Source organism: Platichthys flesus, chromosome 14 (assembly GCF_949316205.1).
Source record: "Platichthys flesus chromosome 14, fPlaFle2.1, whole genome shotgun sequence".
NCBI classification, from domain to species: domain Eukaryota; kingdom Metazoa; phylum Chordata; class Actinopteri; order Pleuronectiformes; family Pleuronectidae; genus Platichthys; species Platichthys flesus.
The window spans coordinates 1905151-1920073 of NC_084958.1; the positions used below are offsets into that span (position 1 = coordinate 1905151).

At 41.2% G+C, this 14923-nt stretch overlaps 1 protein-coding gene across 1 annotated transcript; it reads right to left on the minus strand.

Annotated features, from left to right (window-relative positions):
* Positions 1 to 14414, minus strand: cryz (crystallin, zeta (quinone reductase)). Its single transcript, XM_062404595.1, has 8 exons — positions 14207 to 14414; positions 13136 to 13288; positions 12650 to 12813; positions 10892 to 10943; positions 10516 to 10665; positions 10125 to 10226; positions 698 to 793; positions 1 to 293 (listed from the first exon to the last, which is right to left on the minus strand). Exons 1-8 carry the CDS (start codon positions 14312 to 14314, stop codon positions 132 to 134), a joined length of 987 nt encoding a protein of 328 aa, XP_062260579.1. The 5' UTR covers positions 14315 to 14414; the 3' UTR covers positions 1 to 131.
* Between the last annotated feature and the right edge of the window lie 509 nt (positions 14415 to 14923).

A 14923-nucleotide genomic window follows, 5' to 3' on the forward strand; every position in this document is an offset into this window, starting at 1 on the left:
TCACTTGTCAGCATGATTTATTAAAATTTGTGAAAAAATACAGATAGTTCTTTTCATTCATATTTAATTGCTGCTGTATTCTCTACTTTATCAACAGCCTAAACCCTAGGACCTGTGGTATCGTCATGGCATCACATGGTTAGGACTATCTTCCCAGCGGCCCCAGGGGACTCGATGATGTCATGGTGGGCCTGGGCAGCTTTGTCGAGTGGATACTGGGAACCGACGACTGGACGCAGCCAACCAGCTTCCATTCCTGCGTAGAGATACGCTGCGCACTCTTTCTTCTCCTCCTGAGAACGGAAGAAGGAGAAGGAGCGAGGGAAGAGATATGTAGAAAATGTTTTTAAAAAACAGAGCATTGTAGCAGGATCAGCTTTTCTTGCCTCCATGTCCAAAAGCTGTTTGCTGTCCATTATTTGTGGTTATGTTATAATGTGATTGTGGTCAAATTCTTGCTTCAGCCAAGACTCGTGAGGGGACAACAGAATTTTCCGATTTGCTGGGGTAAGAGGGTAGAAGTAACCTGTCCAAACTGTAAACAGCATTACACTTAATTGTGTTGGCTCATGGATAGAACATCTGCCATTAATCTCAGACACATACAGTATGTGAAGCCTTAAACAGAACATGAAATATAACAGAATCCAATGAAAAAAATCTGACCAAATCAAACCATCAAGTGTGATTTTCGTACCTGTGTAGCCAAGTAAAGAACCACTCCGATGATGCTGCTTTCTTTAGCCATGGTGTCTCTGGGGTTGATCTCTATGGGGCCCCTGGAGCCAACAACCTAAGGGAGGAAGAGGAGAGCAAAGGTGAGAGACATAAAGGAGTGTGCAAGGAGTTGACCCAGCTGTGATACTACTGTGATGCTACTACCAAACATCAGGTCAATAGCTGACTTAATAAACAGAAAAAGATTTTTAAGGTTTATTTAAACATTGAAAAGATGATTTTTTTGAAACATTTATACCGTTATACCGTACGGTTGAGTACCAACATTTTAAAATAAATCCTTCTGCGGTTTCGCCTCGCTTGCTGCCACCATTACCTCAGTTTGTCACAGAAGCACAATGAATCATGGGATATGCTGCTGTGAGGTGGAAAGAACTATTTGTCCTCCATATTTGGAGGAGCTTTCAAATTAGGATAGTCCGCTGTGAAGCAATCGGTCTTCAAATTCAGCCTCAGAAGAATGCATCTCCCGAATTGAGACACAGCTTAAAGTAAGCATAATTGGAGTAGTGGGGTGGAGCCTGATTAACAGTTTGAGACACTGCACACCCACCTACAACTGCAACCTAGCACCCATTGGATGGAATTAGCTATCAATCATACTGTATGTTGGCCCAAATGCATACTGTGCTTTGTTTTCTATTACTCTAAATGGGACAATCATTTAGGAAATTTGTTGTTTTTCTCAGACTACTATAAAAAAAGAAATTATTTTTGGCTGCTCCACACTATCAAAAGTGCCTACCCCACTGTCTAAGTGCCCCTGAGCAAGGCACCTTACTCCCCTAACACCTGCTCCCCGGGGCGCTGTGCATGGCTGCCCACTTCTCTGTGCGTCCTCCTGTGTTCACCAGATGGGTCATAACAGAAAACAAATTTCCCCCCTTGCATGTCGTGTGCATGTGTGTGGGACAATAAATGTATCTTATCTTATCTTACAGCTGCACCTCAAGTGTGCCGTATAAAGTGGAGAACACAGTAACAGGGTATATGCGGCTGTGGCAGATGGGTAGAGTGGTCGTCCTCCAACCTGAAGGTCGGCAGTTAGATCCCCAGTCTGACCCATCTGCATGCCGAAGTGTCCTTGGGCAAGATGCTGAACCCTGAATGGCCCCCCATTGAATAACTAAGTGCTGCGAATAGATGCACTGTATGAATGTGTGTGTGAATGGGTGAATGTAAAACTGTACTGTAAAGTGCTTTGAGAGGTCATCAAGACTAGAAAAGCGCTATATAAATACAAAGCCATTTACCATATATATGCATTGTAACTAATCCTACATGTGTTATTGTTTATATATATATTGAAGTCTCTTTCTGTTCTTTTATTGTGAAAATGTTATATGATTTTATTTTGAAACGGTTCCGGTGGAGTCGCGGACTTGCTGTGATGACAAGGTTTATATTTGGCGACCCTCCGAGGAAGGACAATTTCTTACGGTGTTTCTAAGTTGTTCAAAGTTGTATTAAGATGTACGGTGTTACAAGGAGGGTGTAAAATAAACAGAACATCAGTCAAAAAAGAACATCTTTCGGGGGATCTGTTACATGCAGCAATCCTGATATTACCTTCAATACTTTTCAAAACCCTTCTAATATTTGTCAAGACCCCAGCGCCATTAGGAGCTGTAACCGGTTACATCAGCGACACAATTGAGTTTAAGATTGCAAAATTAAATGTAGGCACTTTTATAATACTTTAAATAACTATTTTGCAGACCGCAGCGCGAATCGCGCTCTGAGACAGACGTTGCCTAGTAACGCCGCTCGAGCCCATATACAGTCTATGCCCGAGCCCAGGCATGTGCACAGATAGACCCCTAGTGGTGCTCAAGCACTGGCCCTTTTGCCCTGGATGAGAAAAGTGCCCTTCTGCTGGAGCCCAATTTTTTCTTCATTCATCAATATTTAAGAATAACAATTACTCTCTCTGTCATCAATTCCCCCCAAATGTGTTTTGATATCACCCCCCCCCCCATGCGCCCTCCCTCCTCTTCCTCCTCCTCCTCATACAGTACATGAGCTGACAACATGTACTGTGTTGTCACTTTATAGAGATTATGTAAGTTGCTCTTGATAAATATGCACAACATTGATTTATCTCGTTTGCTAAATTTGCAGCATAATGCCAAGAAAAGAGAGACTCCAAAAGCAGATGGACAGGGAACTGCAGCAAGCAACTCAGGGTAGCAGCTCTCTTTTATCTTGGATCAGGCCATCAACTTGTAAAACAGATGAGGGAGAATCAGTAACCCTACCTGGTCCAGAGGAGCCCATCACATCACCAACCCTATCCCTAACCCACACGTCTGTAATATTTTATTTAGTGGCTTTATTGTGGAAGGTTGATGTGTAGTTCCTGTTATAATCACGGTGTTGGTTGGGAGTCTTGTTTTGAAGCAGGGTTCTAACAGAAGGGGGTGTTGTTGAGAGAGAAGTTTTGAAGTGTGAAGGGAAATAAACGGGTGTGATATCCTGATTCAATAACCATCTCTCGTGTCATTTTTCGGCTGAGGCCTTCTGACAGTATAAGACAGGGGTCGGCAAACTTTACTATCGAAAGAGCCATTTTTCCCCCTCTTCCCCCAAATAAATTGTGTCTGTTTTCGCAAAACATATTTGATAACAAAGCTAATAAAGTTTTATATAAAGTTATACAATATATATAAAATATATACATATATATATGCATACAGGTAAGCCAACATCGTTGGGGAGTGAAAGCAAATTAATCTGTCTACGCAGAATTAAACTCTCTATTTTCCTCCCAAACTTTTCTTTTTGGGGATTTATCCATGGTAAGTTTACCGAGCCCGGGGGTCGGAGACTATAGATTTGCGACCTGCAGGGAAGAGCGCTGGGCTGTAGACGTAATAGGATGTGACGCATATTTTAGTTGACTAAATATTAAAACAAAAAGTGAGAGCAGGTCAGACTGGAGGCAGAAACATAAACTGAAGCTCGGTACAAACCTACTCCAGCTTCTGATCTGATCATGAAGCTGCAGCCCTGATCTCTGAGCAGCTGTGACCAGAGAAACTCAGTGTTTTCACTGTTTCCACTGTTAAGAACGAACAAGCTCTGATCTTGTATTTGAAAAAGATTCAAGACTTTTTAATACTTTTTAAATGTCTTGAGTTTCCCTAAATTGATATATCAACTTTTGATACTTTTTAAGACCCTGCGGATACCCTGAGTAAGCTAACAAAAAAAAAATTCCCATCACAATCACTTAATTATGCAATATGTTACCTAAAACAGTGCCTCCTCATTGACGTTAACTGACATTTGAGAAAAAGTAACTGCAGAGCATTTGTGTGATGATCAATTCCTGAATATTCCTGAAAATATCGTTTGTGGAGCTGATAGATGAAGACAGGTGGGTTTTCTCTGGCCCGCTCCCTAATACAACAGGTGATGACATGTTTAGCCGCATGTTGTCTTTTAACCGCTGGCTGTCAAGGTGGTGTCCTGTAAACGGCGTGGGCTTTATAGATAATTGGCTAACTTTTTTGAGAAAACCTGGTCTTGTTAGGAGAGACGGCGTTCATCCCACTTGGGATGGAGCAGCTCTCTTATCTAGGAATATTACTAAGTCTATAACATGACAACCCATAGTTGGGACTAGGAAGCAGAGCTGCAGTGCTAAACACTTCTCTGCGCTCCCTCTGGATCAGTCACAAAACCCCATAGAGATTGTGTCTGTTCACCGTCCGATTAAATTATTGAAATTAAACAATAACAGAGCGAGAACTCCACACAATAATTGAATTCAAATTAAAACAACCTCTGAAACAATACAGGAAACCCAGACTTTTAAATGTGGTCTTTTAAACATCACTGGAAAAAATGGCTCTTTTAGTTAATGAAATAGTCTCCGATTACAACATAGATTTATTGTCCCTCACTGAGACGTGGCTGCATCCTGATGAATATGTCAGTCTAAATGAATCTACTCCCCCCAGTCATATCAATTCACAGGTTCCTAGAGAAATTGGTCGAGGAGGTGGAGTTGCTGCTATTTTTAACTCCAGTCTATCAATTAATCCTAAACCTAAACTCAGCTACAAATCATTTGAATGTCTGGTTCTTAGTCTTCCACGCCAATCCAGGAACCACCAACAGCCAATCATATTTGCCGTAATTTACCGTGCTCCCAGGGCTTATACTGAATTTTTAAAGGAATTCCCTGAGTTTTTATCAAACTTAGTCCTAAAGACCGAATTATTATTGTTGGTGACTTTAATATTCATGTTGATAATAATAAAGATTGCCTTAGCGTAGCATTTATTTCAATACTAGACTCTATTGGTTTCAGTCAGTGTGTGCACAAACCTACTCATTGTTGTAACCACACACTTGACTTGGTATTATCGTACGGTGTCGGAATTGAAAATGTAACACTACTTCCGCGCAATCCAGTTCTATCAGACCATAATTTAATAACCTTTGACTTTTCAATAACTGAATATATGCCACTAATAAAAAATTCATTTTCTAGATGTCTACCTGATAGTGCTGTAGCTAAATTTAAGGAAATAATAAACCCCTATTAGCAGTAGATATAAACAACAAATTCTTTAAAACCCTGAGCTCCACTGAGATCGACCACCTCGTTGATAGCTCTGCAGACTCATTACGATTAACATTAGACTCAATAGCGCCTCTAAAAAAGAAAAATGTCAAACATAGTAAATTAGCTCCGTGGTATAATTCCCAGACAAATGAGTTAAAACAATTATCAAGAAAACTAGAAAGGAAGTGGCGCTCCAGCAACAATGTTGAAAATCTAATAGACTGGAAGAATAGTGTTAAAGAATATAAAAAGGCTCTCCACAAAGCAAGATAGAAGAGAATAAAAACAACCCCAGGTTTCTCTTCAGCACTGTAGCCAGGCTGACAGAGAGTCACACCTCCACCGAACCCAGTATACCTCGATCCCTAAATAGCAATATCTTTATGACCTTTTTTAATGATAAAATTCAAACTATTACAAATAAAATCAACCATCTCCTGCCCTCAATTGGCACTAATACCCTCCCAACAACAGAGATCTCAGAAACGGCTGAGAATCCTACCCATTACTTAGACAGCTTCTCTCTGATCACCCGTTTACCTAATCTCAGGTTCTAACCCAACAACCTGTATCTTAGATCCCATTCCTACCAAATTACTTAAAGAAATTCTGCCCCTAATTGATAGTTCGTTACTTAACATTATCAATCTGTCATTATCATCAGGTTATGTACCACAGTCTTTTAAATTAGCTGTCATCAAACCCCTACTCAAAAAACCCACCCTAGACCCAGAGGTTTTAGCCAATTACAGGCCAATATCTAATCTCCCCTTCATTTCTAAAATCTTAGAAAAAGTTGTTGCCAATCAGCTGTGTGAGTTTCTCCAGGAAAATAATATATATGAAGACTTTCAATCGGGGTTTAGAGCCAATCACAGTACAGAGACAGCCTTGGCAAAAGTCACTAATGACCTTTTAATAGCCTCAGATCAGGGACTTGTGTCTGTCCTCGTTTTGTTAGATCTCAGTGCAGCATTCAACACAATTGACCATCACATTTTATTACAAAGACTCAAACAGTTAATTAACATTAATGGAACCGCCCTTAACTGGTTTAAATCTTATTTTTCTGATCGCTCCCAATTTGTGCAAATTAATGATGAGTCATCTGTGCGCACCAAAGTTAACCATGGTGTTCCACAGGGCTCTGTGCTTGGCCCAATTCTATTCTCATTATATATGCTTCCACTAGGAAACATTATCAGGACACACTCGGTAAATTTCCACTGCTATGCGGATGACACCCAGTTATATTTGTCAATAAAACCTGAACAAAGTAATCAATTAATTAAACTTCGAACATGTCTCAAGGACATAAAAACCTGGATGACCCGCAATTTTCTCTTATTAAACTCAGACAAAACAGAGGTTATAATACTTGGCCCCAAACACCTTAGAGATGCATTATCTAATGATATAGCTGCGCTAGACGACATTGCCCTTGCTTCCAATGAAACAGTCAGGAACTTGGGAGTGATCTTCGATCCTGATTTATCCTTTAATAGTCACTTAAAACAAATTTCTAGGACCGCTTTTTTCCACTTGCGTAATATTTCAAAAATTAGACATGTCCTTTCACAAAAAGATGCAGAAAAACTAGTCCACGCCTTTGTTACATCGAGACTGGACTATTGTAATTCATTATTATCAGGCTCCAGCAGTAAGTCGTTAAAGACTCTACAGCTTGTCCAAAATGCCGCAGCACGTGTCCTGACGAGAACAAAGAGAAGAGAGCACATTTCTCCAATATTAGCATCGCTACACTGGCTTCCAGTTAAATCTAGAATAGAATTTAAAATTCTCCTCCTCACCTTCAAGGCCCTTAATAATATAGCGCCTTTTTACCTTAAAGAGCTGTTAGTACCTCATAAACCCGCTAGAGCACTCCGCTCCCAGAATTCAAGCTTACTTGTCGTCCCTAAATTCTCTAAAAGTAGAGTAGGAGCCAGAGCTTTTAGCCATCAAGCCCCTCGGCTGTGGAATAATCTACCACTTTCAGTTCGGGAGGCAGTCACCATCTTTTCGTTTAAAAGTAGGCTCAAAACTATGGAAGCCCATTTCCGCCACATTGATGAAGAAAAAAAAAAATCTATCTCATAATTATGACTTAGCATCTCATTATTATGAGATAGTATCTCATTATTATGACTTAGCATCTCATAATAATGACTTAGCATCTCATTATTATGAGATAGTATCTCATTATTATGACTTAGCATCTCATAATAATGAGATAGTATATCATAATTATGACTTAGCATCTCATAATAATGACTTAGCATCTCATTATTATGAGATAGATTCTCATTATTATGACTTAGCATCTCATAATAATGACTTAACATCTCATTATTATGAGATAGTATCTCATTATTATGACTTAGCATCTCATAATAATGAGATAGTATCTCATAATTATGACTTAGCATCTCATAATAATGACTTAGTATCTCATTATTATGACTTAGCATCTCATAATAATGACTTAGCATCTCATTATTATGACTTAGCATCTCATAATAATGACTTAGCATCTCATAATAATGAGATACTATATCATAATTATGACTTAGCATCTCATTATTATGAGATAGTATCTCATTATTATGACTAAGCATCTCATTATTATGAGATAGTATCTCATAATTATGACTTAGCATCTCATTATTATGCGATAGTATCTCATAATTATGACTTAGCATCTCATTATTATGACTTAGCATCTCATTATTATGAGATAGTATCTCATAATTATGAGTTACTGAGCGAGTCTGTGTGTGTGTGTGTGTGTGTGTGTGTGTGTGTGTGTGTGGCGGGTTGTGTTCGCGTGTGTGGGTGTTGGTGTGTGGGTGTGTGTGTATGCTTGTCTCTGTTCCTCTTCACTAAAACTGATAATCACATGTATTTTTTAAGTTATTATTCGTTCATGACCGATCATGACTCTGGATCGCTCCTTCACTTTTACCCTGACAGAACTGATTGTGCGCGTCACGTTACGTCTCGTGTTGTGAGGAGCGGAGGACTGAGTGCTCACGGTGTTTAATGTGTTTCATGAACTCAAACAAACACAAATTAAACGTCAGTCCTAAACGTGTCCTAATAACTTGTGATTAGTGCTAGGGTTTATTGTTAAAGTGTAAAGTGAGCGCAGGACAGAGGGGAAGTGAGGCGGAAGCAGACTGCGACACGTACAGGACGTACGGACTTTTAATGAGCGTCTGTTCTGATCCTGGAGCAGCGCTGGTTATAATCATACAGCGGCAGCACATCGCTATGACAATCAATGGAGCAGAAAACATGAATCGATTATGTTATGTCACTGTATTGATGCATAGTCGCCCACTTCCGCGAGTAAGGCGGCATCCCCGAAGCCGCTCAGCAACGGCTTCTCTGCTCTGTTATGCCCCGCCCACAATCGTATCTCATAATTATGACTTAGTATCTCATAATTATGACTTAGCATCTCATAATAATGAGATACTCTCTCATTATTATGAGATGCTATCTCATAATAATGAGATGCTAAGTCATAATTATGAGATACTATCTCATTATTATGAGATGCTAAGTCATAATAATGAGATACTATCTCATAATAATGAGATGCTAAGTCATTATTATGAGATGCTAAGTCATAATAATGAGATACTATCTCATAATAATGAGATGCTAAGTCATTATTATGAGATGCTAAGTCATAATTATGAGATACTATCCCATTATTATGAGATGCTAAGTCATAATAATGAGATACTATCTCATAATAATGAGATGCTAAGTCATTATTATGAGATGCTAAGTCATAATAATGAGATACTATCTCATAATAATGAGATGCTAAGTCATAATTATGAGATAGATTTTTTTTTTTTTCTTCATCAATGTGGTGGAAATGGGCTTCCATACAAAACCTTCCTTTTTGATAAAGCTTTTAGTTAGAGCTAATTAGTGCGCCAGAACGTTACTTGTTCTATTTTATGACACATGACACACGGAGCTTCTCTTTCCAGCTTCTCCTTCCTCTTCTCCATCCCTATCCCCCTTCCCCGGAATCCCTTTGCTTTATCACTCGCAGATCCAGGGCCTCTGTGGCCGCACCATGGATTGCGGTTTGTGGATCGCGCACCGGGGGTCGCGGTGTTGGATCCAGTGTGGCGGATTCTGAGTCATGTGGGCTGATCGTGTTGCTGGTGGCGGACCCTGTGTCGCGTTGGCATTGGGCACGGGCGGTGGACCAGGACCGCGGTGGTGGCTTGTGATGGGTCCTGGTGGGCGGCGGTGGACGGTGACTGAGGACTGGAGTGGCGTCTGGTCTGGATGGTGGATCGTGGTCTAGATGGTTGCTGAGCATGGACTGTGCTTGCAGCGGGACTGCTTGGCATGTCATGTTGGGGTTGTCCTTCGGGATTTCTACCCTCATCAAATGCTGCTAGAGATTTTGATTATTGATGATGTTCTCCTGCACGTGGCACCTATTGCACTTCTGTCCGTCCTGGGAGAGGGATCCCTCACATGTGGCTCTCTCTGAGGTTTCTACATATTTTTACCCTGTTAAAAGGGTTTTTAGTAGTTTTTCCTTACTCTTGCTGAGGGTTAAGGACAGAGGATGTCACACCCTGTTAAAGCCCTATGAGATGAATTGTAATTTGTGAATATGGGCTATACAAATAAAATTTGATTGATTGATTGATTGATTAAATCTTTGGACTCTACACCCTTGTGTGATGTCTGGCGGTACCTTTTATTAAGTTGAGAAGGACCTGAACCATATGTTGGCTGTGGTAGAACTACAGATTGTACAGCTACTGACCATGACACGTCCTCCGTAGGCCAACATCTCGAGGTCTTTGCTCAGGTTGACATTGGACAGCATCTCCACTATCACATCTACGCCCCTGCCGTCTGTGGCTTCCTGGAACAATGGGTTTCAGTGTTATGAAGCTGATTCACTTCTCACCAGGTTAATTCACCATCACAACAACTGACGAATCAGAGTCATCATTCTACAGGATCCTGACACATGGCATGATCACTGCCAGAGCTATTCAATCCAAACATCACTTAAAAAGAACCTGTCTGGAAATGTGATTGTAAAACAACATGTGATGCTGTGCGCTGAAGGTATTCAGGAAACAATGACTCAAATGCTTCATCGTGTAAAAGGAGTTATCGTCCTGGTGTTGGTGTACTTGTGCGTTTACCGTGATTTGATCTGTGTAGCCCTGTTCTCTGTGATTGAAGGCCATGTGAGCTCCATTGTTAAGGACCAGCTTCATTCCCTCTGGTGTCCCTGCTGTTCCCAACACCGTGAGACCCAGAGCACGGGACAACTGACACGCGGCCACACCCACCTACACACATGCACGGACACAAACACACACACAAAGAGAGTGGTAATGGCGGATCCTGTGTCGCGTTGGCATCATATAATCGTGGTGGATCACGACCGAGGTCGGCGGCTGATCCTAATAAAAAGCAGTGGAAAATGACTTTGGACTATAGTGGATCCGATCTCGATGATGGATCATGATCTTGCTGGCTGCTTTAAGTAAATTGACAATAAAAATAAACTCTCACCCCTCCACTGGCTCCATGGATGAGGACAGTCTCTCCAGCCTTTGAATGGGCTCTGTAACACATCACATAGCAGAATAAAACACATTCTGTCATATCAATTAACATCACTCTGTATTTTCTGTATAAAAAACCTGAACAGATAAATGTGCTGTGCTCTTTCTTAATTCATGCCGACTTCCCCACTCACATGAGTCCCAAGACAAGGCAACATTTCCATAACTTTCAAGAGGAATGGAAATAGATTAAAAAAATAAGATGATCAAATATTTAAATACGATAAAGTACTATTCTCTAGCTTGTTTTATTCCAGAGGCTCTATTTTTTATTGCCATTACAACAAGGTTCATTGCAGCTGTTTATATTACCAAGAGTTTTATTATCAAATGCAGAGAGATAACAATTAAGCAGTCGCTGGCAATCTTCTAACAATGCTCAAGAATTAAAAAATAATTTTTTGAATAAAATAGTGTAAAATAGAATATCAAAAATGTAAAATATGAAATAAAATATATATATATATAAATACAGCTGAAGAAAGAAAAAACAGTAGTGCAATGTTGTGCAATAGTGCAAATATGGACTGAGAGGACTGAGCACTGGGGGCTACCGGTGTTGAGAGTCAGGGTGGAGGATGTGGTGCTGCCGATCCGCACCCCCTGTGGTCTGCCCGTCAGGAAGTTCACTATCCACTCACGCAGGACGATGTTGAGCCCAAGGTCTCTGAGCTTGGTGACGAGCCTCAGGGACACGATGGAGTTGAATGCTGAACTGTAGTCGATGAACAGCATTCTCACATATGTGTCCCTCTGGTCCAGGTGGGAGAGGGCAGTGTGGAGGGTGAGGAAGATGGCAACTGCAGTCTACCTATTTGACCTGTAGGCGAACTGAAGAGGGTCCAGAGAGTGAGGGAGGGAGGAGGTGATGAATGGTTGGACCAGTTGCTCAAAACACTTCATTATGATGGAAGTGAGTGCTACTGGGCGGTAGTCATTCAGGCAGAGGATTTTAGTTTTCTTGGGAACAGGGACAATGATGGTCTTCTTAAAACATGCAGGGACTACAGACTGGCGCAGTGACAGGTTGAAGATGTGCCAGCTGATCTGCACACACCTTGAGAGCTCGGCCGGGGATCCCATCAGGTCCAGGTGCCTTGCGGGTGTTGATCCGGTTAAGGGGTCTCCACAGGTCTGCCCTGGATATGACTGGGGGGCAGCGGTCCTCCTCTGCCTCTTCAATCTCCACAGCCGGGGAGTTACTCTCAAAGCGTGCATGGGTACCAAATGTAACTGTCACTGCTTTAATCTTTATTCATGAATTGTACAGATAGTGTTAGTGGAGGAAAGAAGTTTAAATTCAATACAGAAAATGTTCTGTGCAATCAAACTGCTCTCATATCATTTAAGCATCTGTTTAGCCTGACACTGGGATTGACAATGATATAATATGACGATACACAAGCAAAACACTTCAATGACACTGGGATGTGTGTGTGAGCCTGTGATGACTTTTATTTTCTTTAGACTCTGAGCATATTTGGAGTAGTTTTTACCAACAGCTAAATGTCTTTTGTGAGCCTATAAACAACAATATGCATAACAATGTTATTGTTGTGCAATGTACAGAGGTATGTAGGGAAAATATGTGAGTATGTAAACAAAATTGGAAATAAAAAAGACTCTTGGCCTTTGAAGCCTCATATGAATCTGTTTGTTCACCACCACGGTGCAGCTGCAGCCTCTAACAGTGTCATGGTCTTACTTGTGAATCAAAGCTCTGTAGGCAGTGAAGTAAGGAATCCCTATGGCTGCTCCCTGTGTGAAATCTAAAGCCTCAGGCAGTTTGTGGACACAGTCGTCAGCTGCTACAGTGAACTCCGCATAAGCTCCAGAGTCGGTGGCTGTGGTGAAGACCCGATCTCCTGCCTGCAAAACACACACACACACACACGCGCACACGCACACGCACACGCACACGCACACGCACACACACACACGCACACGCACACGCACGCGCACGCGCACGCACACGCACACGCACACGCACACACACACACACACACGCACGCATTTATTGGTGTTAATCAAACAGGGTGAATGCTATCTGCTATGTGTTTTTGTATTGGTATCAAGTGCTTAAAACCAGCAAATGGATGATATGCAACTGTATATGTAATTACATACATGCTTTAAATGGACTGTATCCACCAATAATTGTGTTTTAATGTGCAGTGTTTTTCATTCAGACCTTAAATGCTACGACTCCTTTACCAGCCGTTTCCACCACTCCAGCTACATCGGAGCCCGGTGTGTACGGCAGGGTGGGTTTCTTGCTGAAAGTCCCAGAACGGATGTAGGTTTCCACAGGGTTCACGCCACAGGCCTGGACACGGATCAACACCTACAGAGGAGACACATCATGGAAGAGCCAGAGGACGGACAGTTCGAAATCAACATGTTCTATTTCAAAACAGACAAATAAACATACTGAGGTTTTTATGGTCATATAAGACAAGCAAAAACCAAGGCCAAGCACAACAGACAAAATAAGAGTCCTAAAAGTATCCAACCTCAACTGTAACAGCACAGCTTATCTTTTCAAGTAGAATAAGTTGTATTCACTATGGTCCTATTCATAACAGACTGAGTTGTCTTAGTATTTATTTACTATTTTATTGGCTAAAATACTGACTGTATTAATGCATTATGACGTTTATTCATAGCGACTAGGCTGGATCAACAGTTCAAAGGTTCGTACTACATACGTGGTTAGAAATGTGTGCCACTAGAGGACACTATCAGCCACGTTGACTCATCATCCTCTGGTTTTAACACCTAAACTTGATGAACACCCTGTAAAACTTTAACAAGGTTGTGTTGTTCCACCATATGAATACTGCGAGGCTGAAACTTACAAACAAAACAAATAAAAACGCTCACTATAAATACATCTGACAACTTTTGTCTTTAATAATGTACTGACTGGAAAATGTTTGTTATCCAAGACAAATATTATTAACTACCCTGAAGCAGAAGTTCACATGAGGAGCTGGTACCAGTCAATATTTGACATTTCTTGACAAGAAAACCAATCAAAGCAATGAATCAATCATTGATAGCATTTGCTATTTTCAAATTTTCTGCAAGTTGACTTGTTTATTAATCAGCAATTCCAGCTTCAACACAGATAATGGTTTCACAGCCCCTATGGAACTAACTAAACGGACACATGTGCAGTGGGTCCAGAGGGGCCCCTCAGGAGTTAGTCCGGCCATGAAGCCAGACCTTGTTATCAATTTGGTTCAGCTGGGAGTCTCACCTGTCTGGGTCCAGGCTTTGGGACGGTCACCTGGGAACACAGGCTGAGAACTGACGGAGCTCCGAACTCACTCACTCTGATGGCTCTCATCACTCTGCTGCCCGACATGTCTCCCACCAAGAAGATGGACCTTACACGCAGTCTCTGGTTATACTGGTGAACTCTTGTCAAGCGGAGCTGTCAACACTCACTCCTTCCGCGGATTTAAACTTGTCGGTTAGAAGTGCGTTAGCGCCACCGTGTGGACTGGAGTAAATCAAGCTGTCACTTTCTTCTGTCCAGTGGTTTCCAGCCCACCATCACCGATCCTGGCTCTGCACGGCTTCATGTGTTCATTTTGGATTAATTTGCTTCCTAACCCACAATAAGGTATTTATTCCTTTTCACTGCGTCTGTATGGTTCTGTAGATTTAAATGTATTGTACAGATACTAGTGTAAAAAATACTAGTAATAGCACTAATAGTAGAAGTACTGATTCAACTCCTCTACTACAGGCTCTGAAATGTACTTGAGTAAAAAAGTAAGAATTTTAACTTCAACGATACACGATGACCCTGTTGATAACTCAGCAAAACGGAAAAATTTGTAGGCACTCAAACTAGGATAGTTTGTGTAACCAACCTGCACAGGGCTGGTACAGAGAAGAAGACAAATCACCGGACACATGCAGTCTAGTCTTGCTGAATTGAACCCCGGAAGGGTGTGAAAGTAATCAG

What these genes read in the sequence shown, in the direction of transcription:
- cryz (XM_062404595.1), bottom strand. Translation starts at nt 14,314, where the DNA reads ATGTCGGGCAGCAGAGTGATGAGAGCCATCAGAGTGAGTGAGTTCGGA. An exon ending in CAAAGCCTGGACCCAGACAG is followed by an intron (nt 13,289 to 14,206) that starts GTGAGACTCCCA and finishes TCTCCTCTGTAG; the next exon opens with GTGTTGATCCGTGTCCAGGC. An exon ending in CCTACGGAGGACGTGTCATG is followed by an intron (nt 794 to 10,124) that starts GTCAGTAGCTGT and finishes TTCCTCCCTTAG; the next exon opens with GTTGTTGGCTCCAGGGGCCC.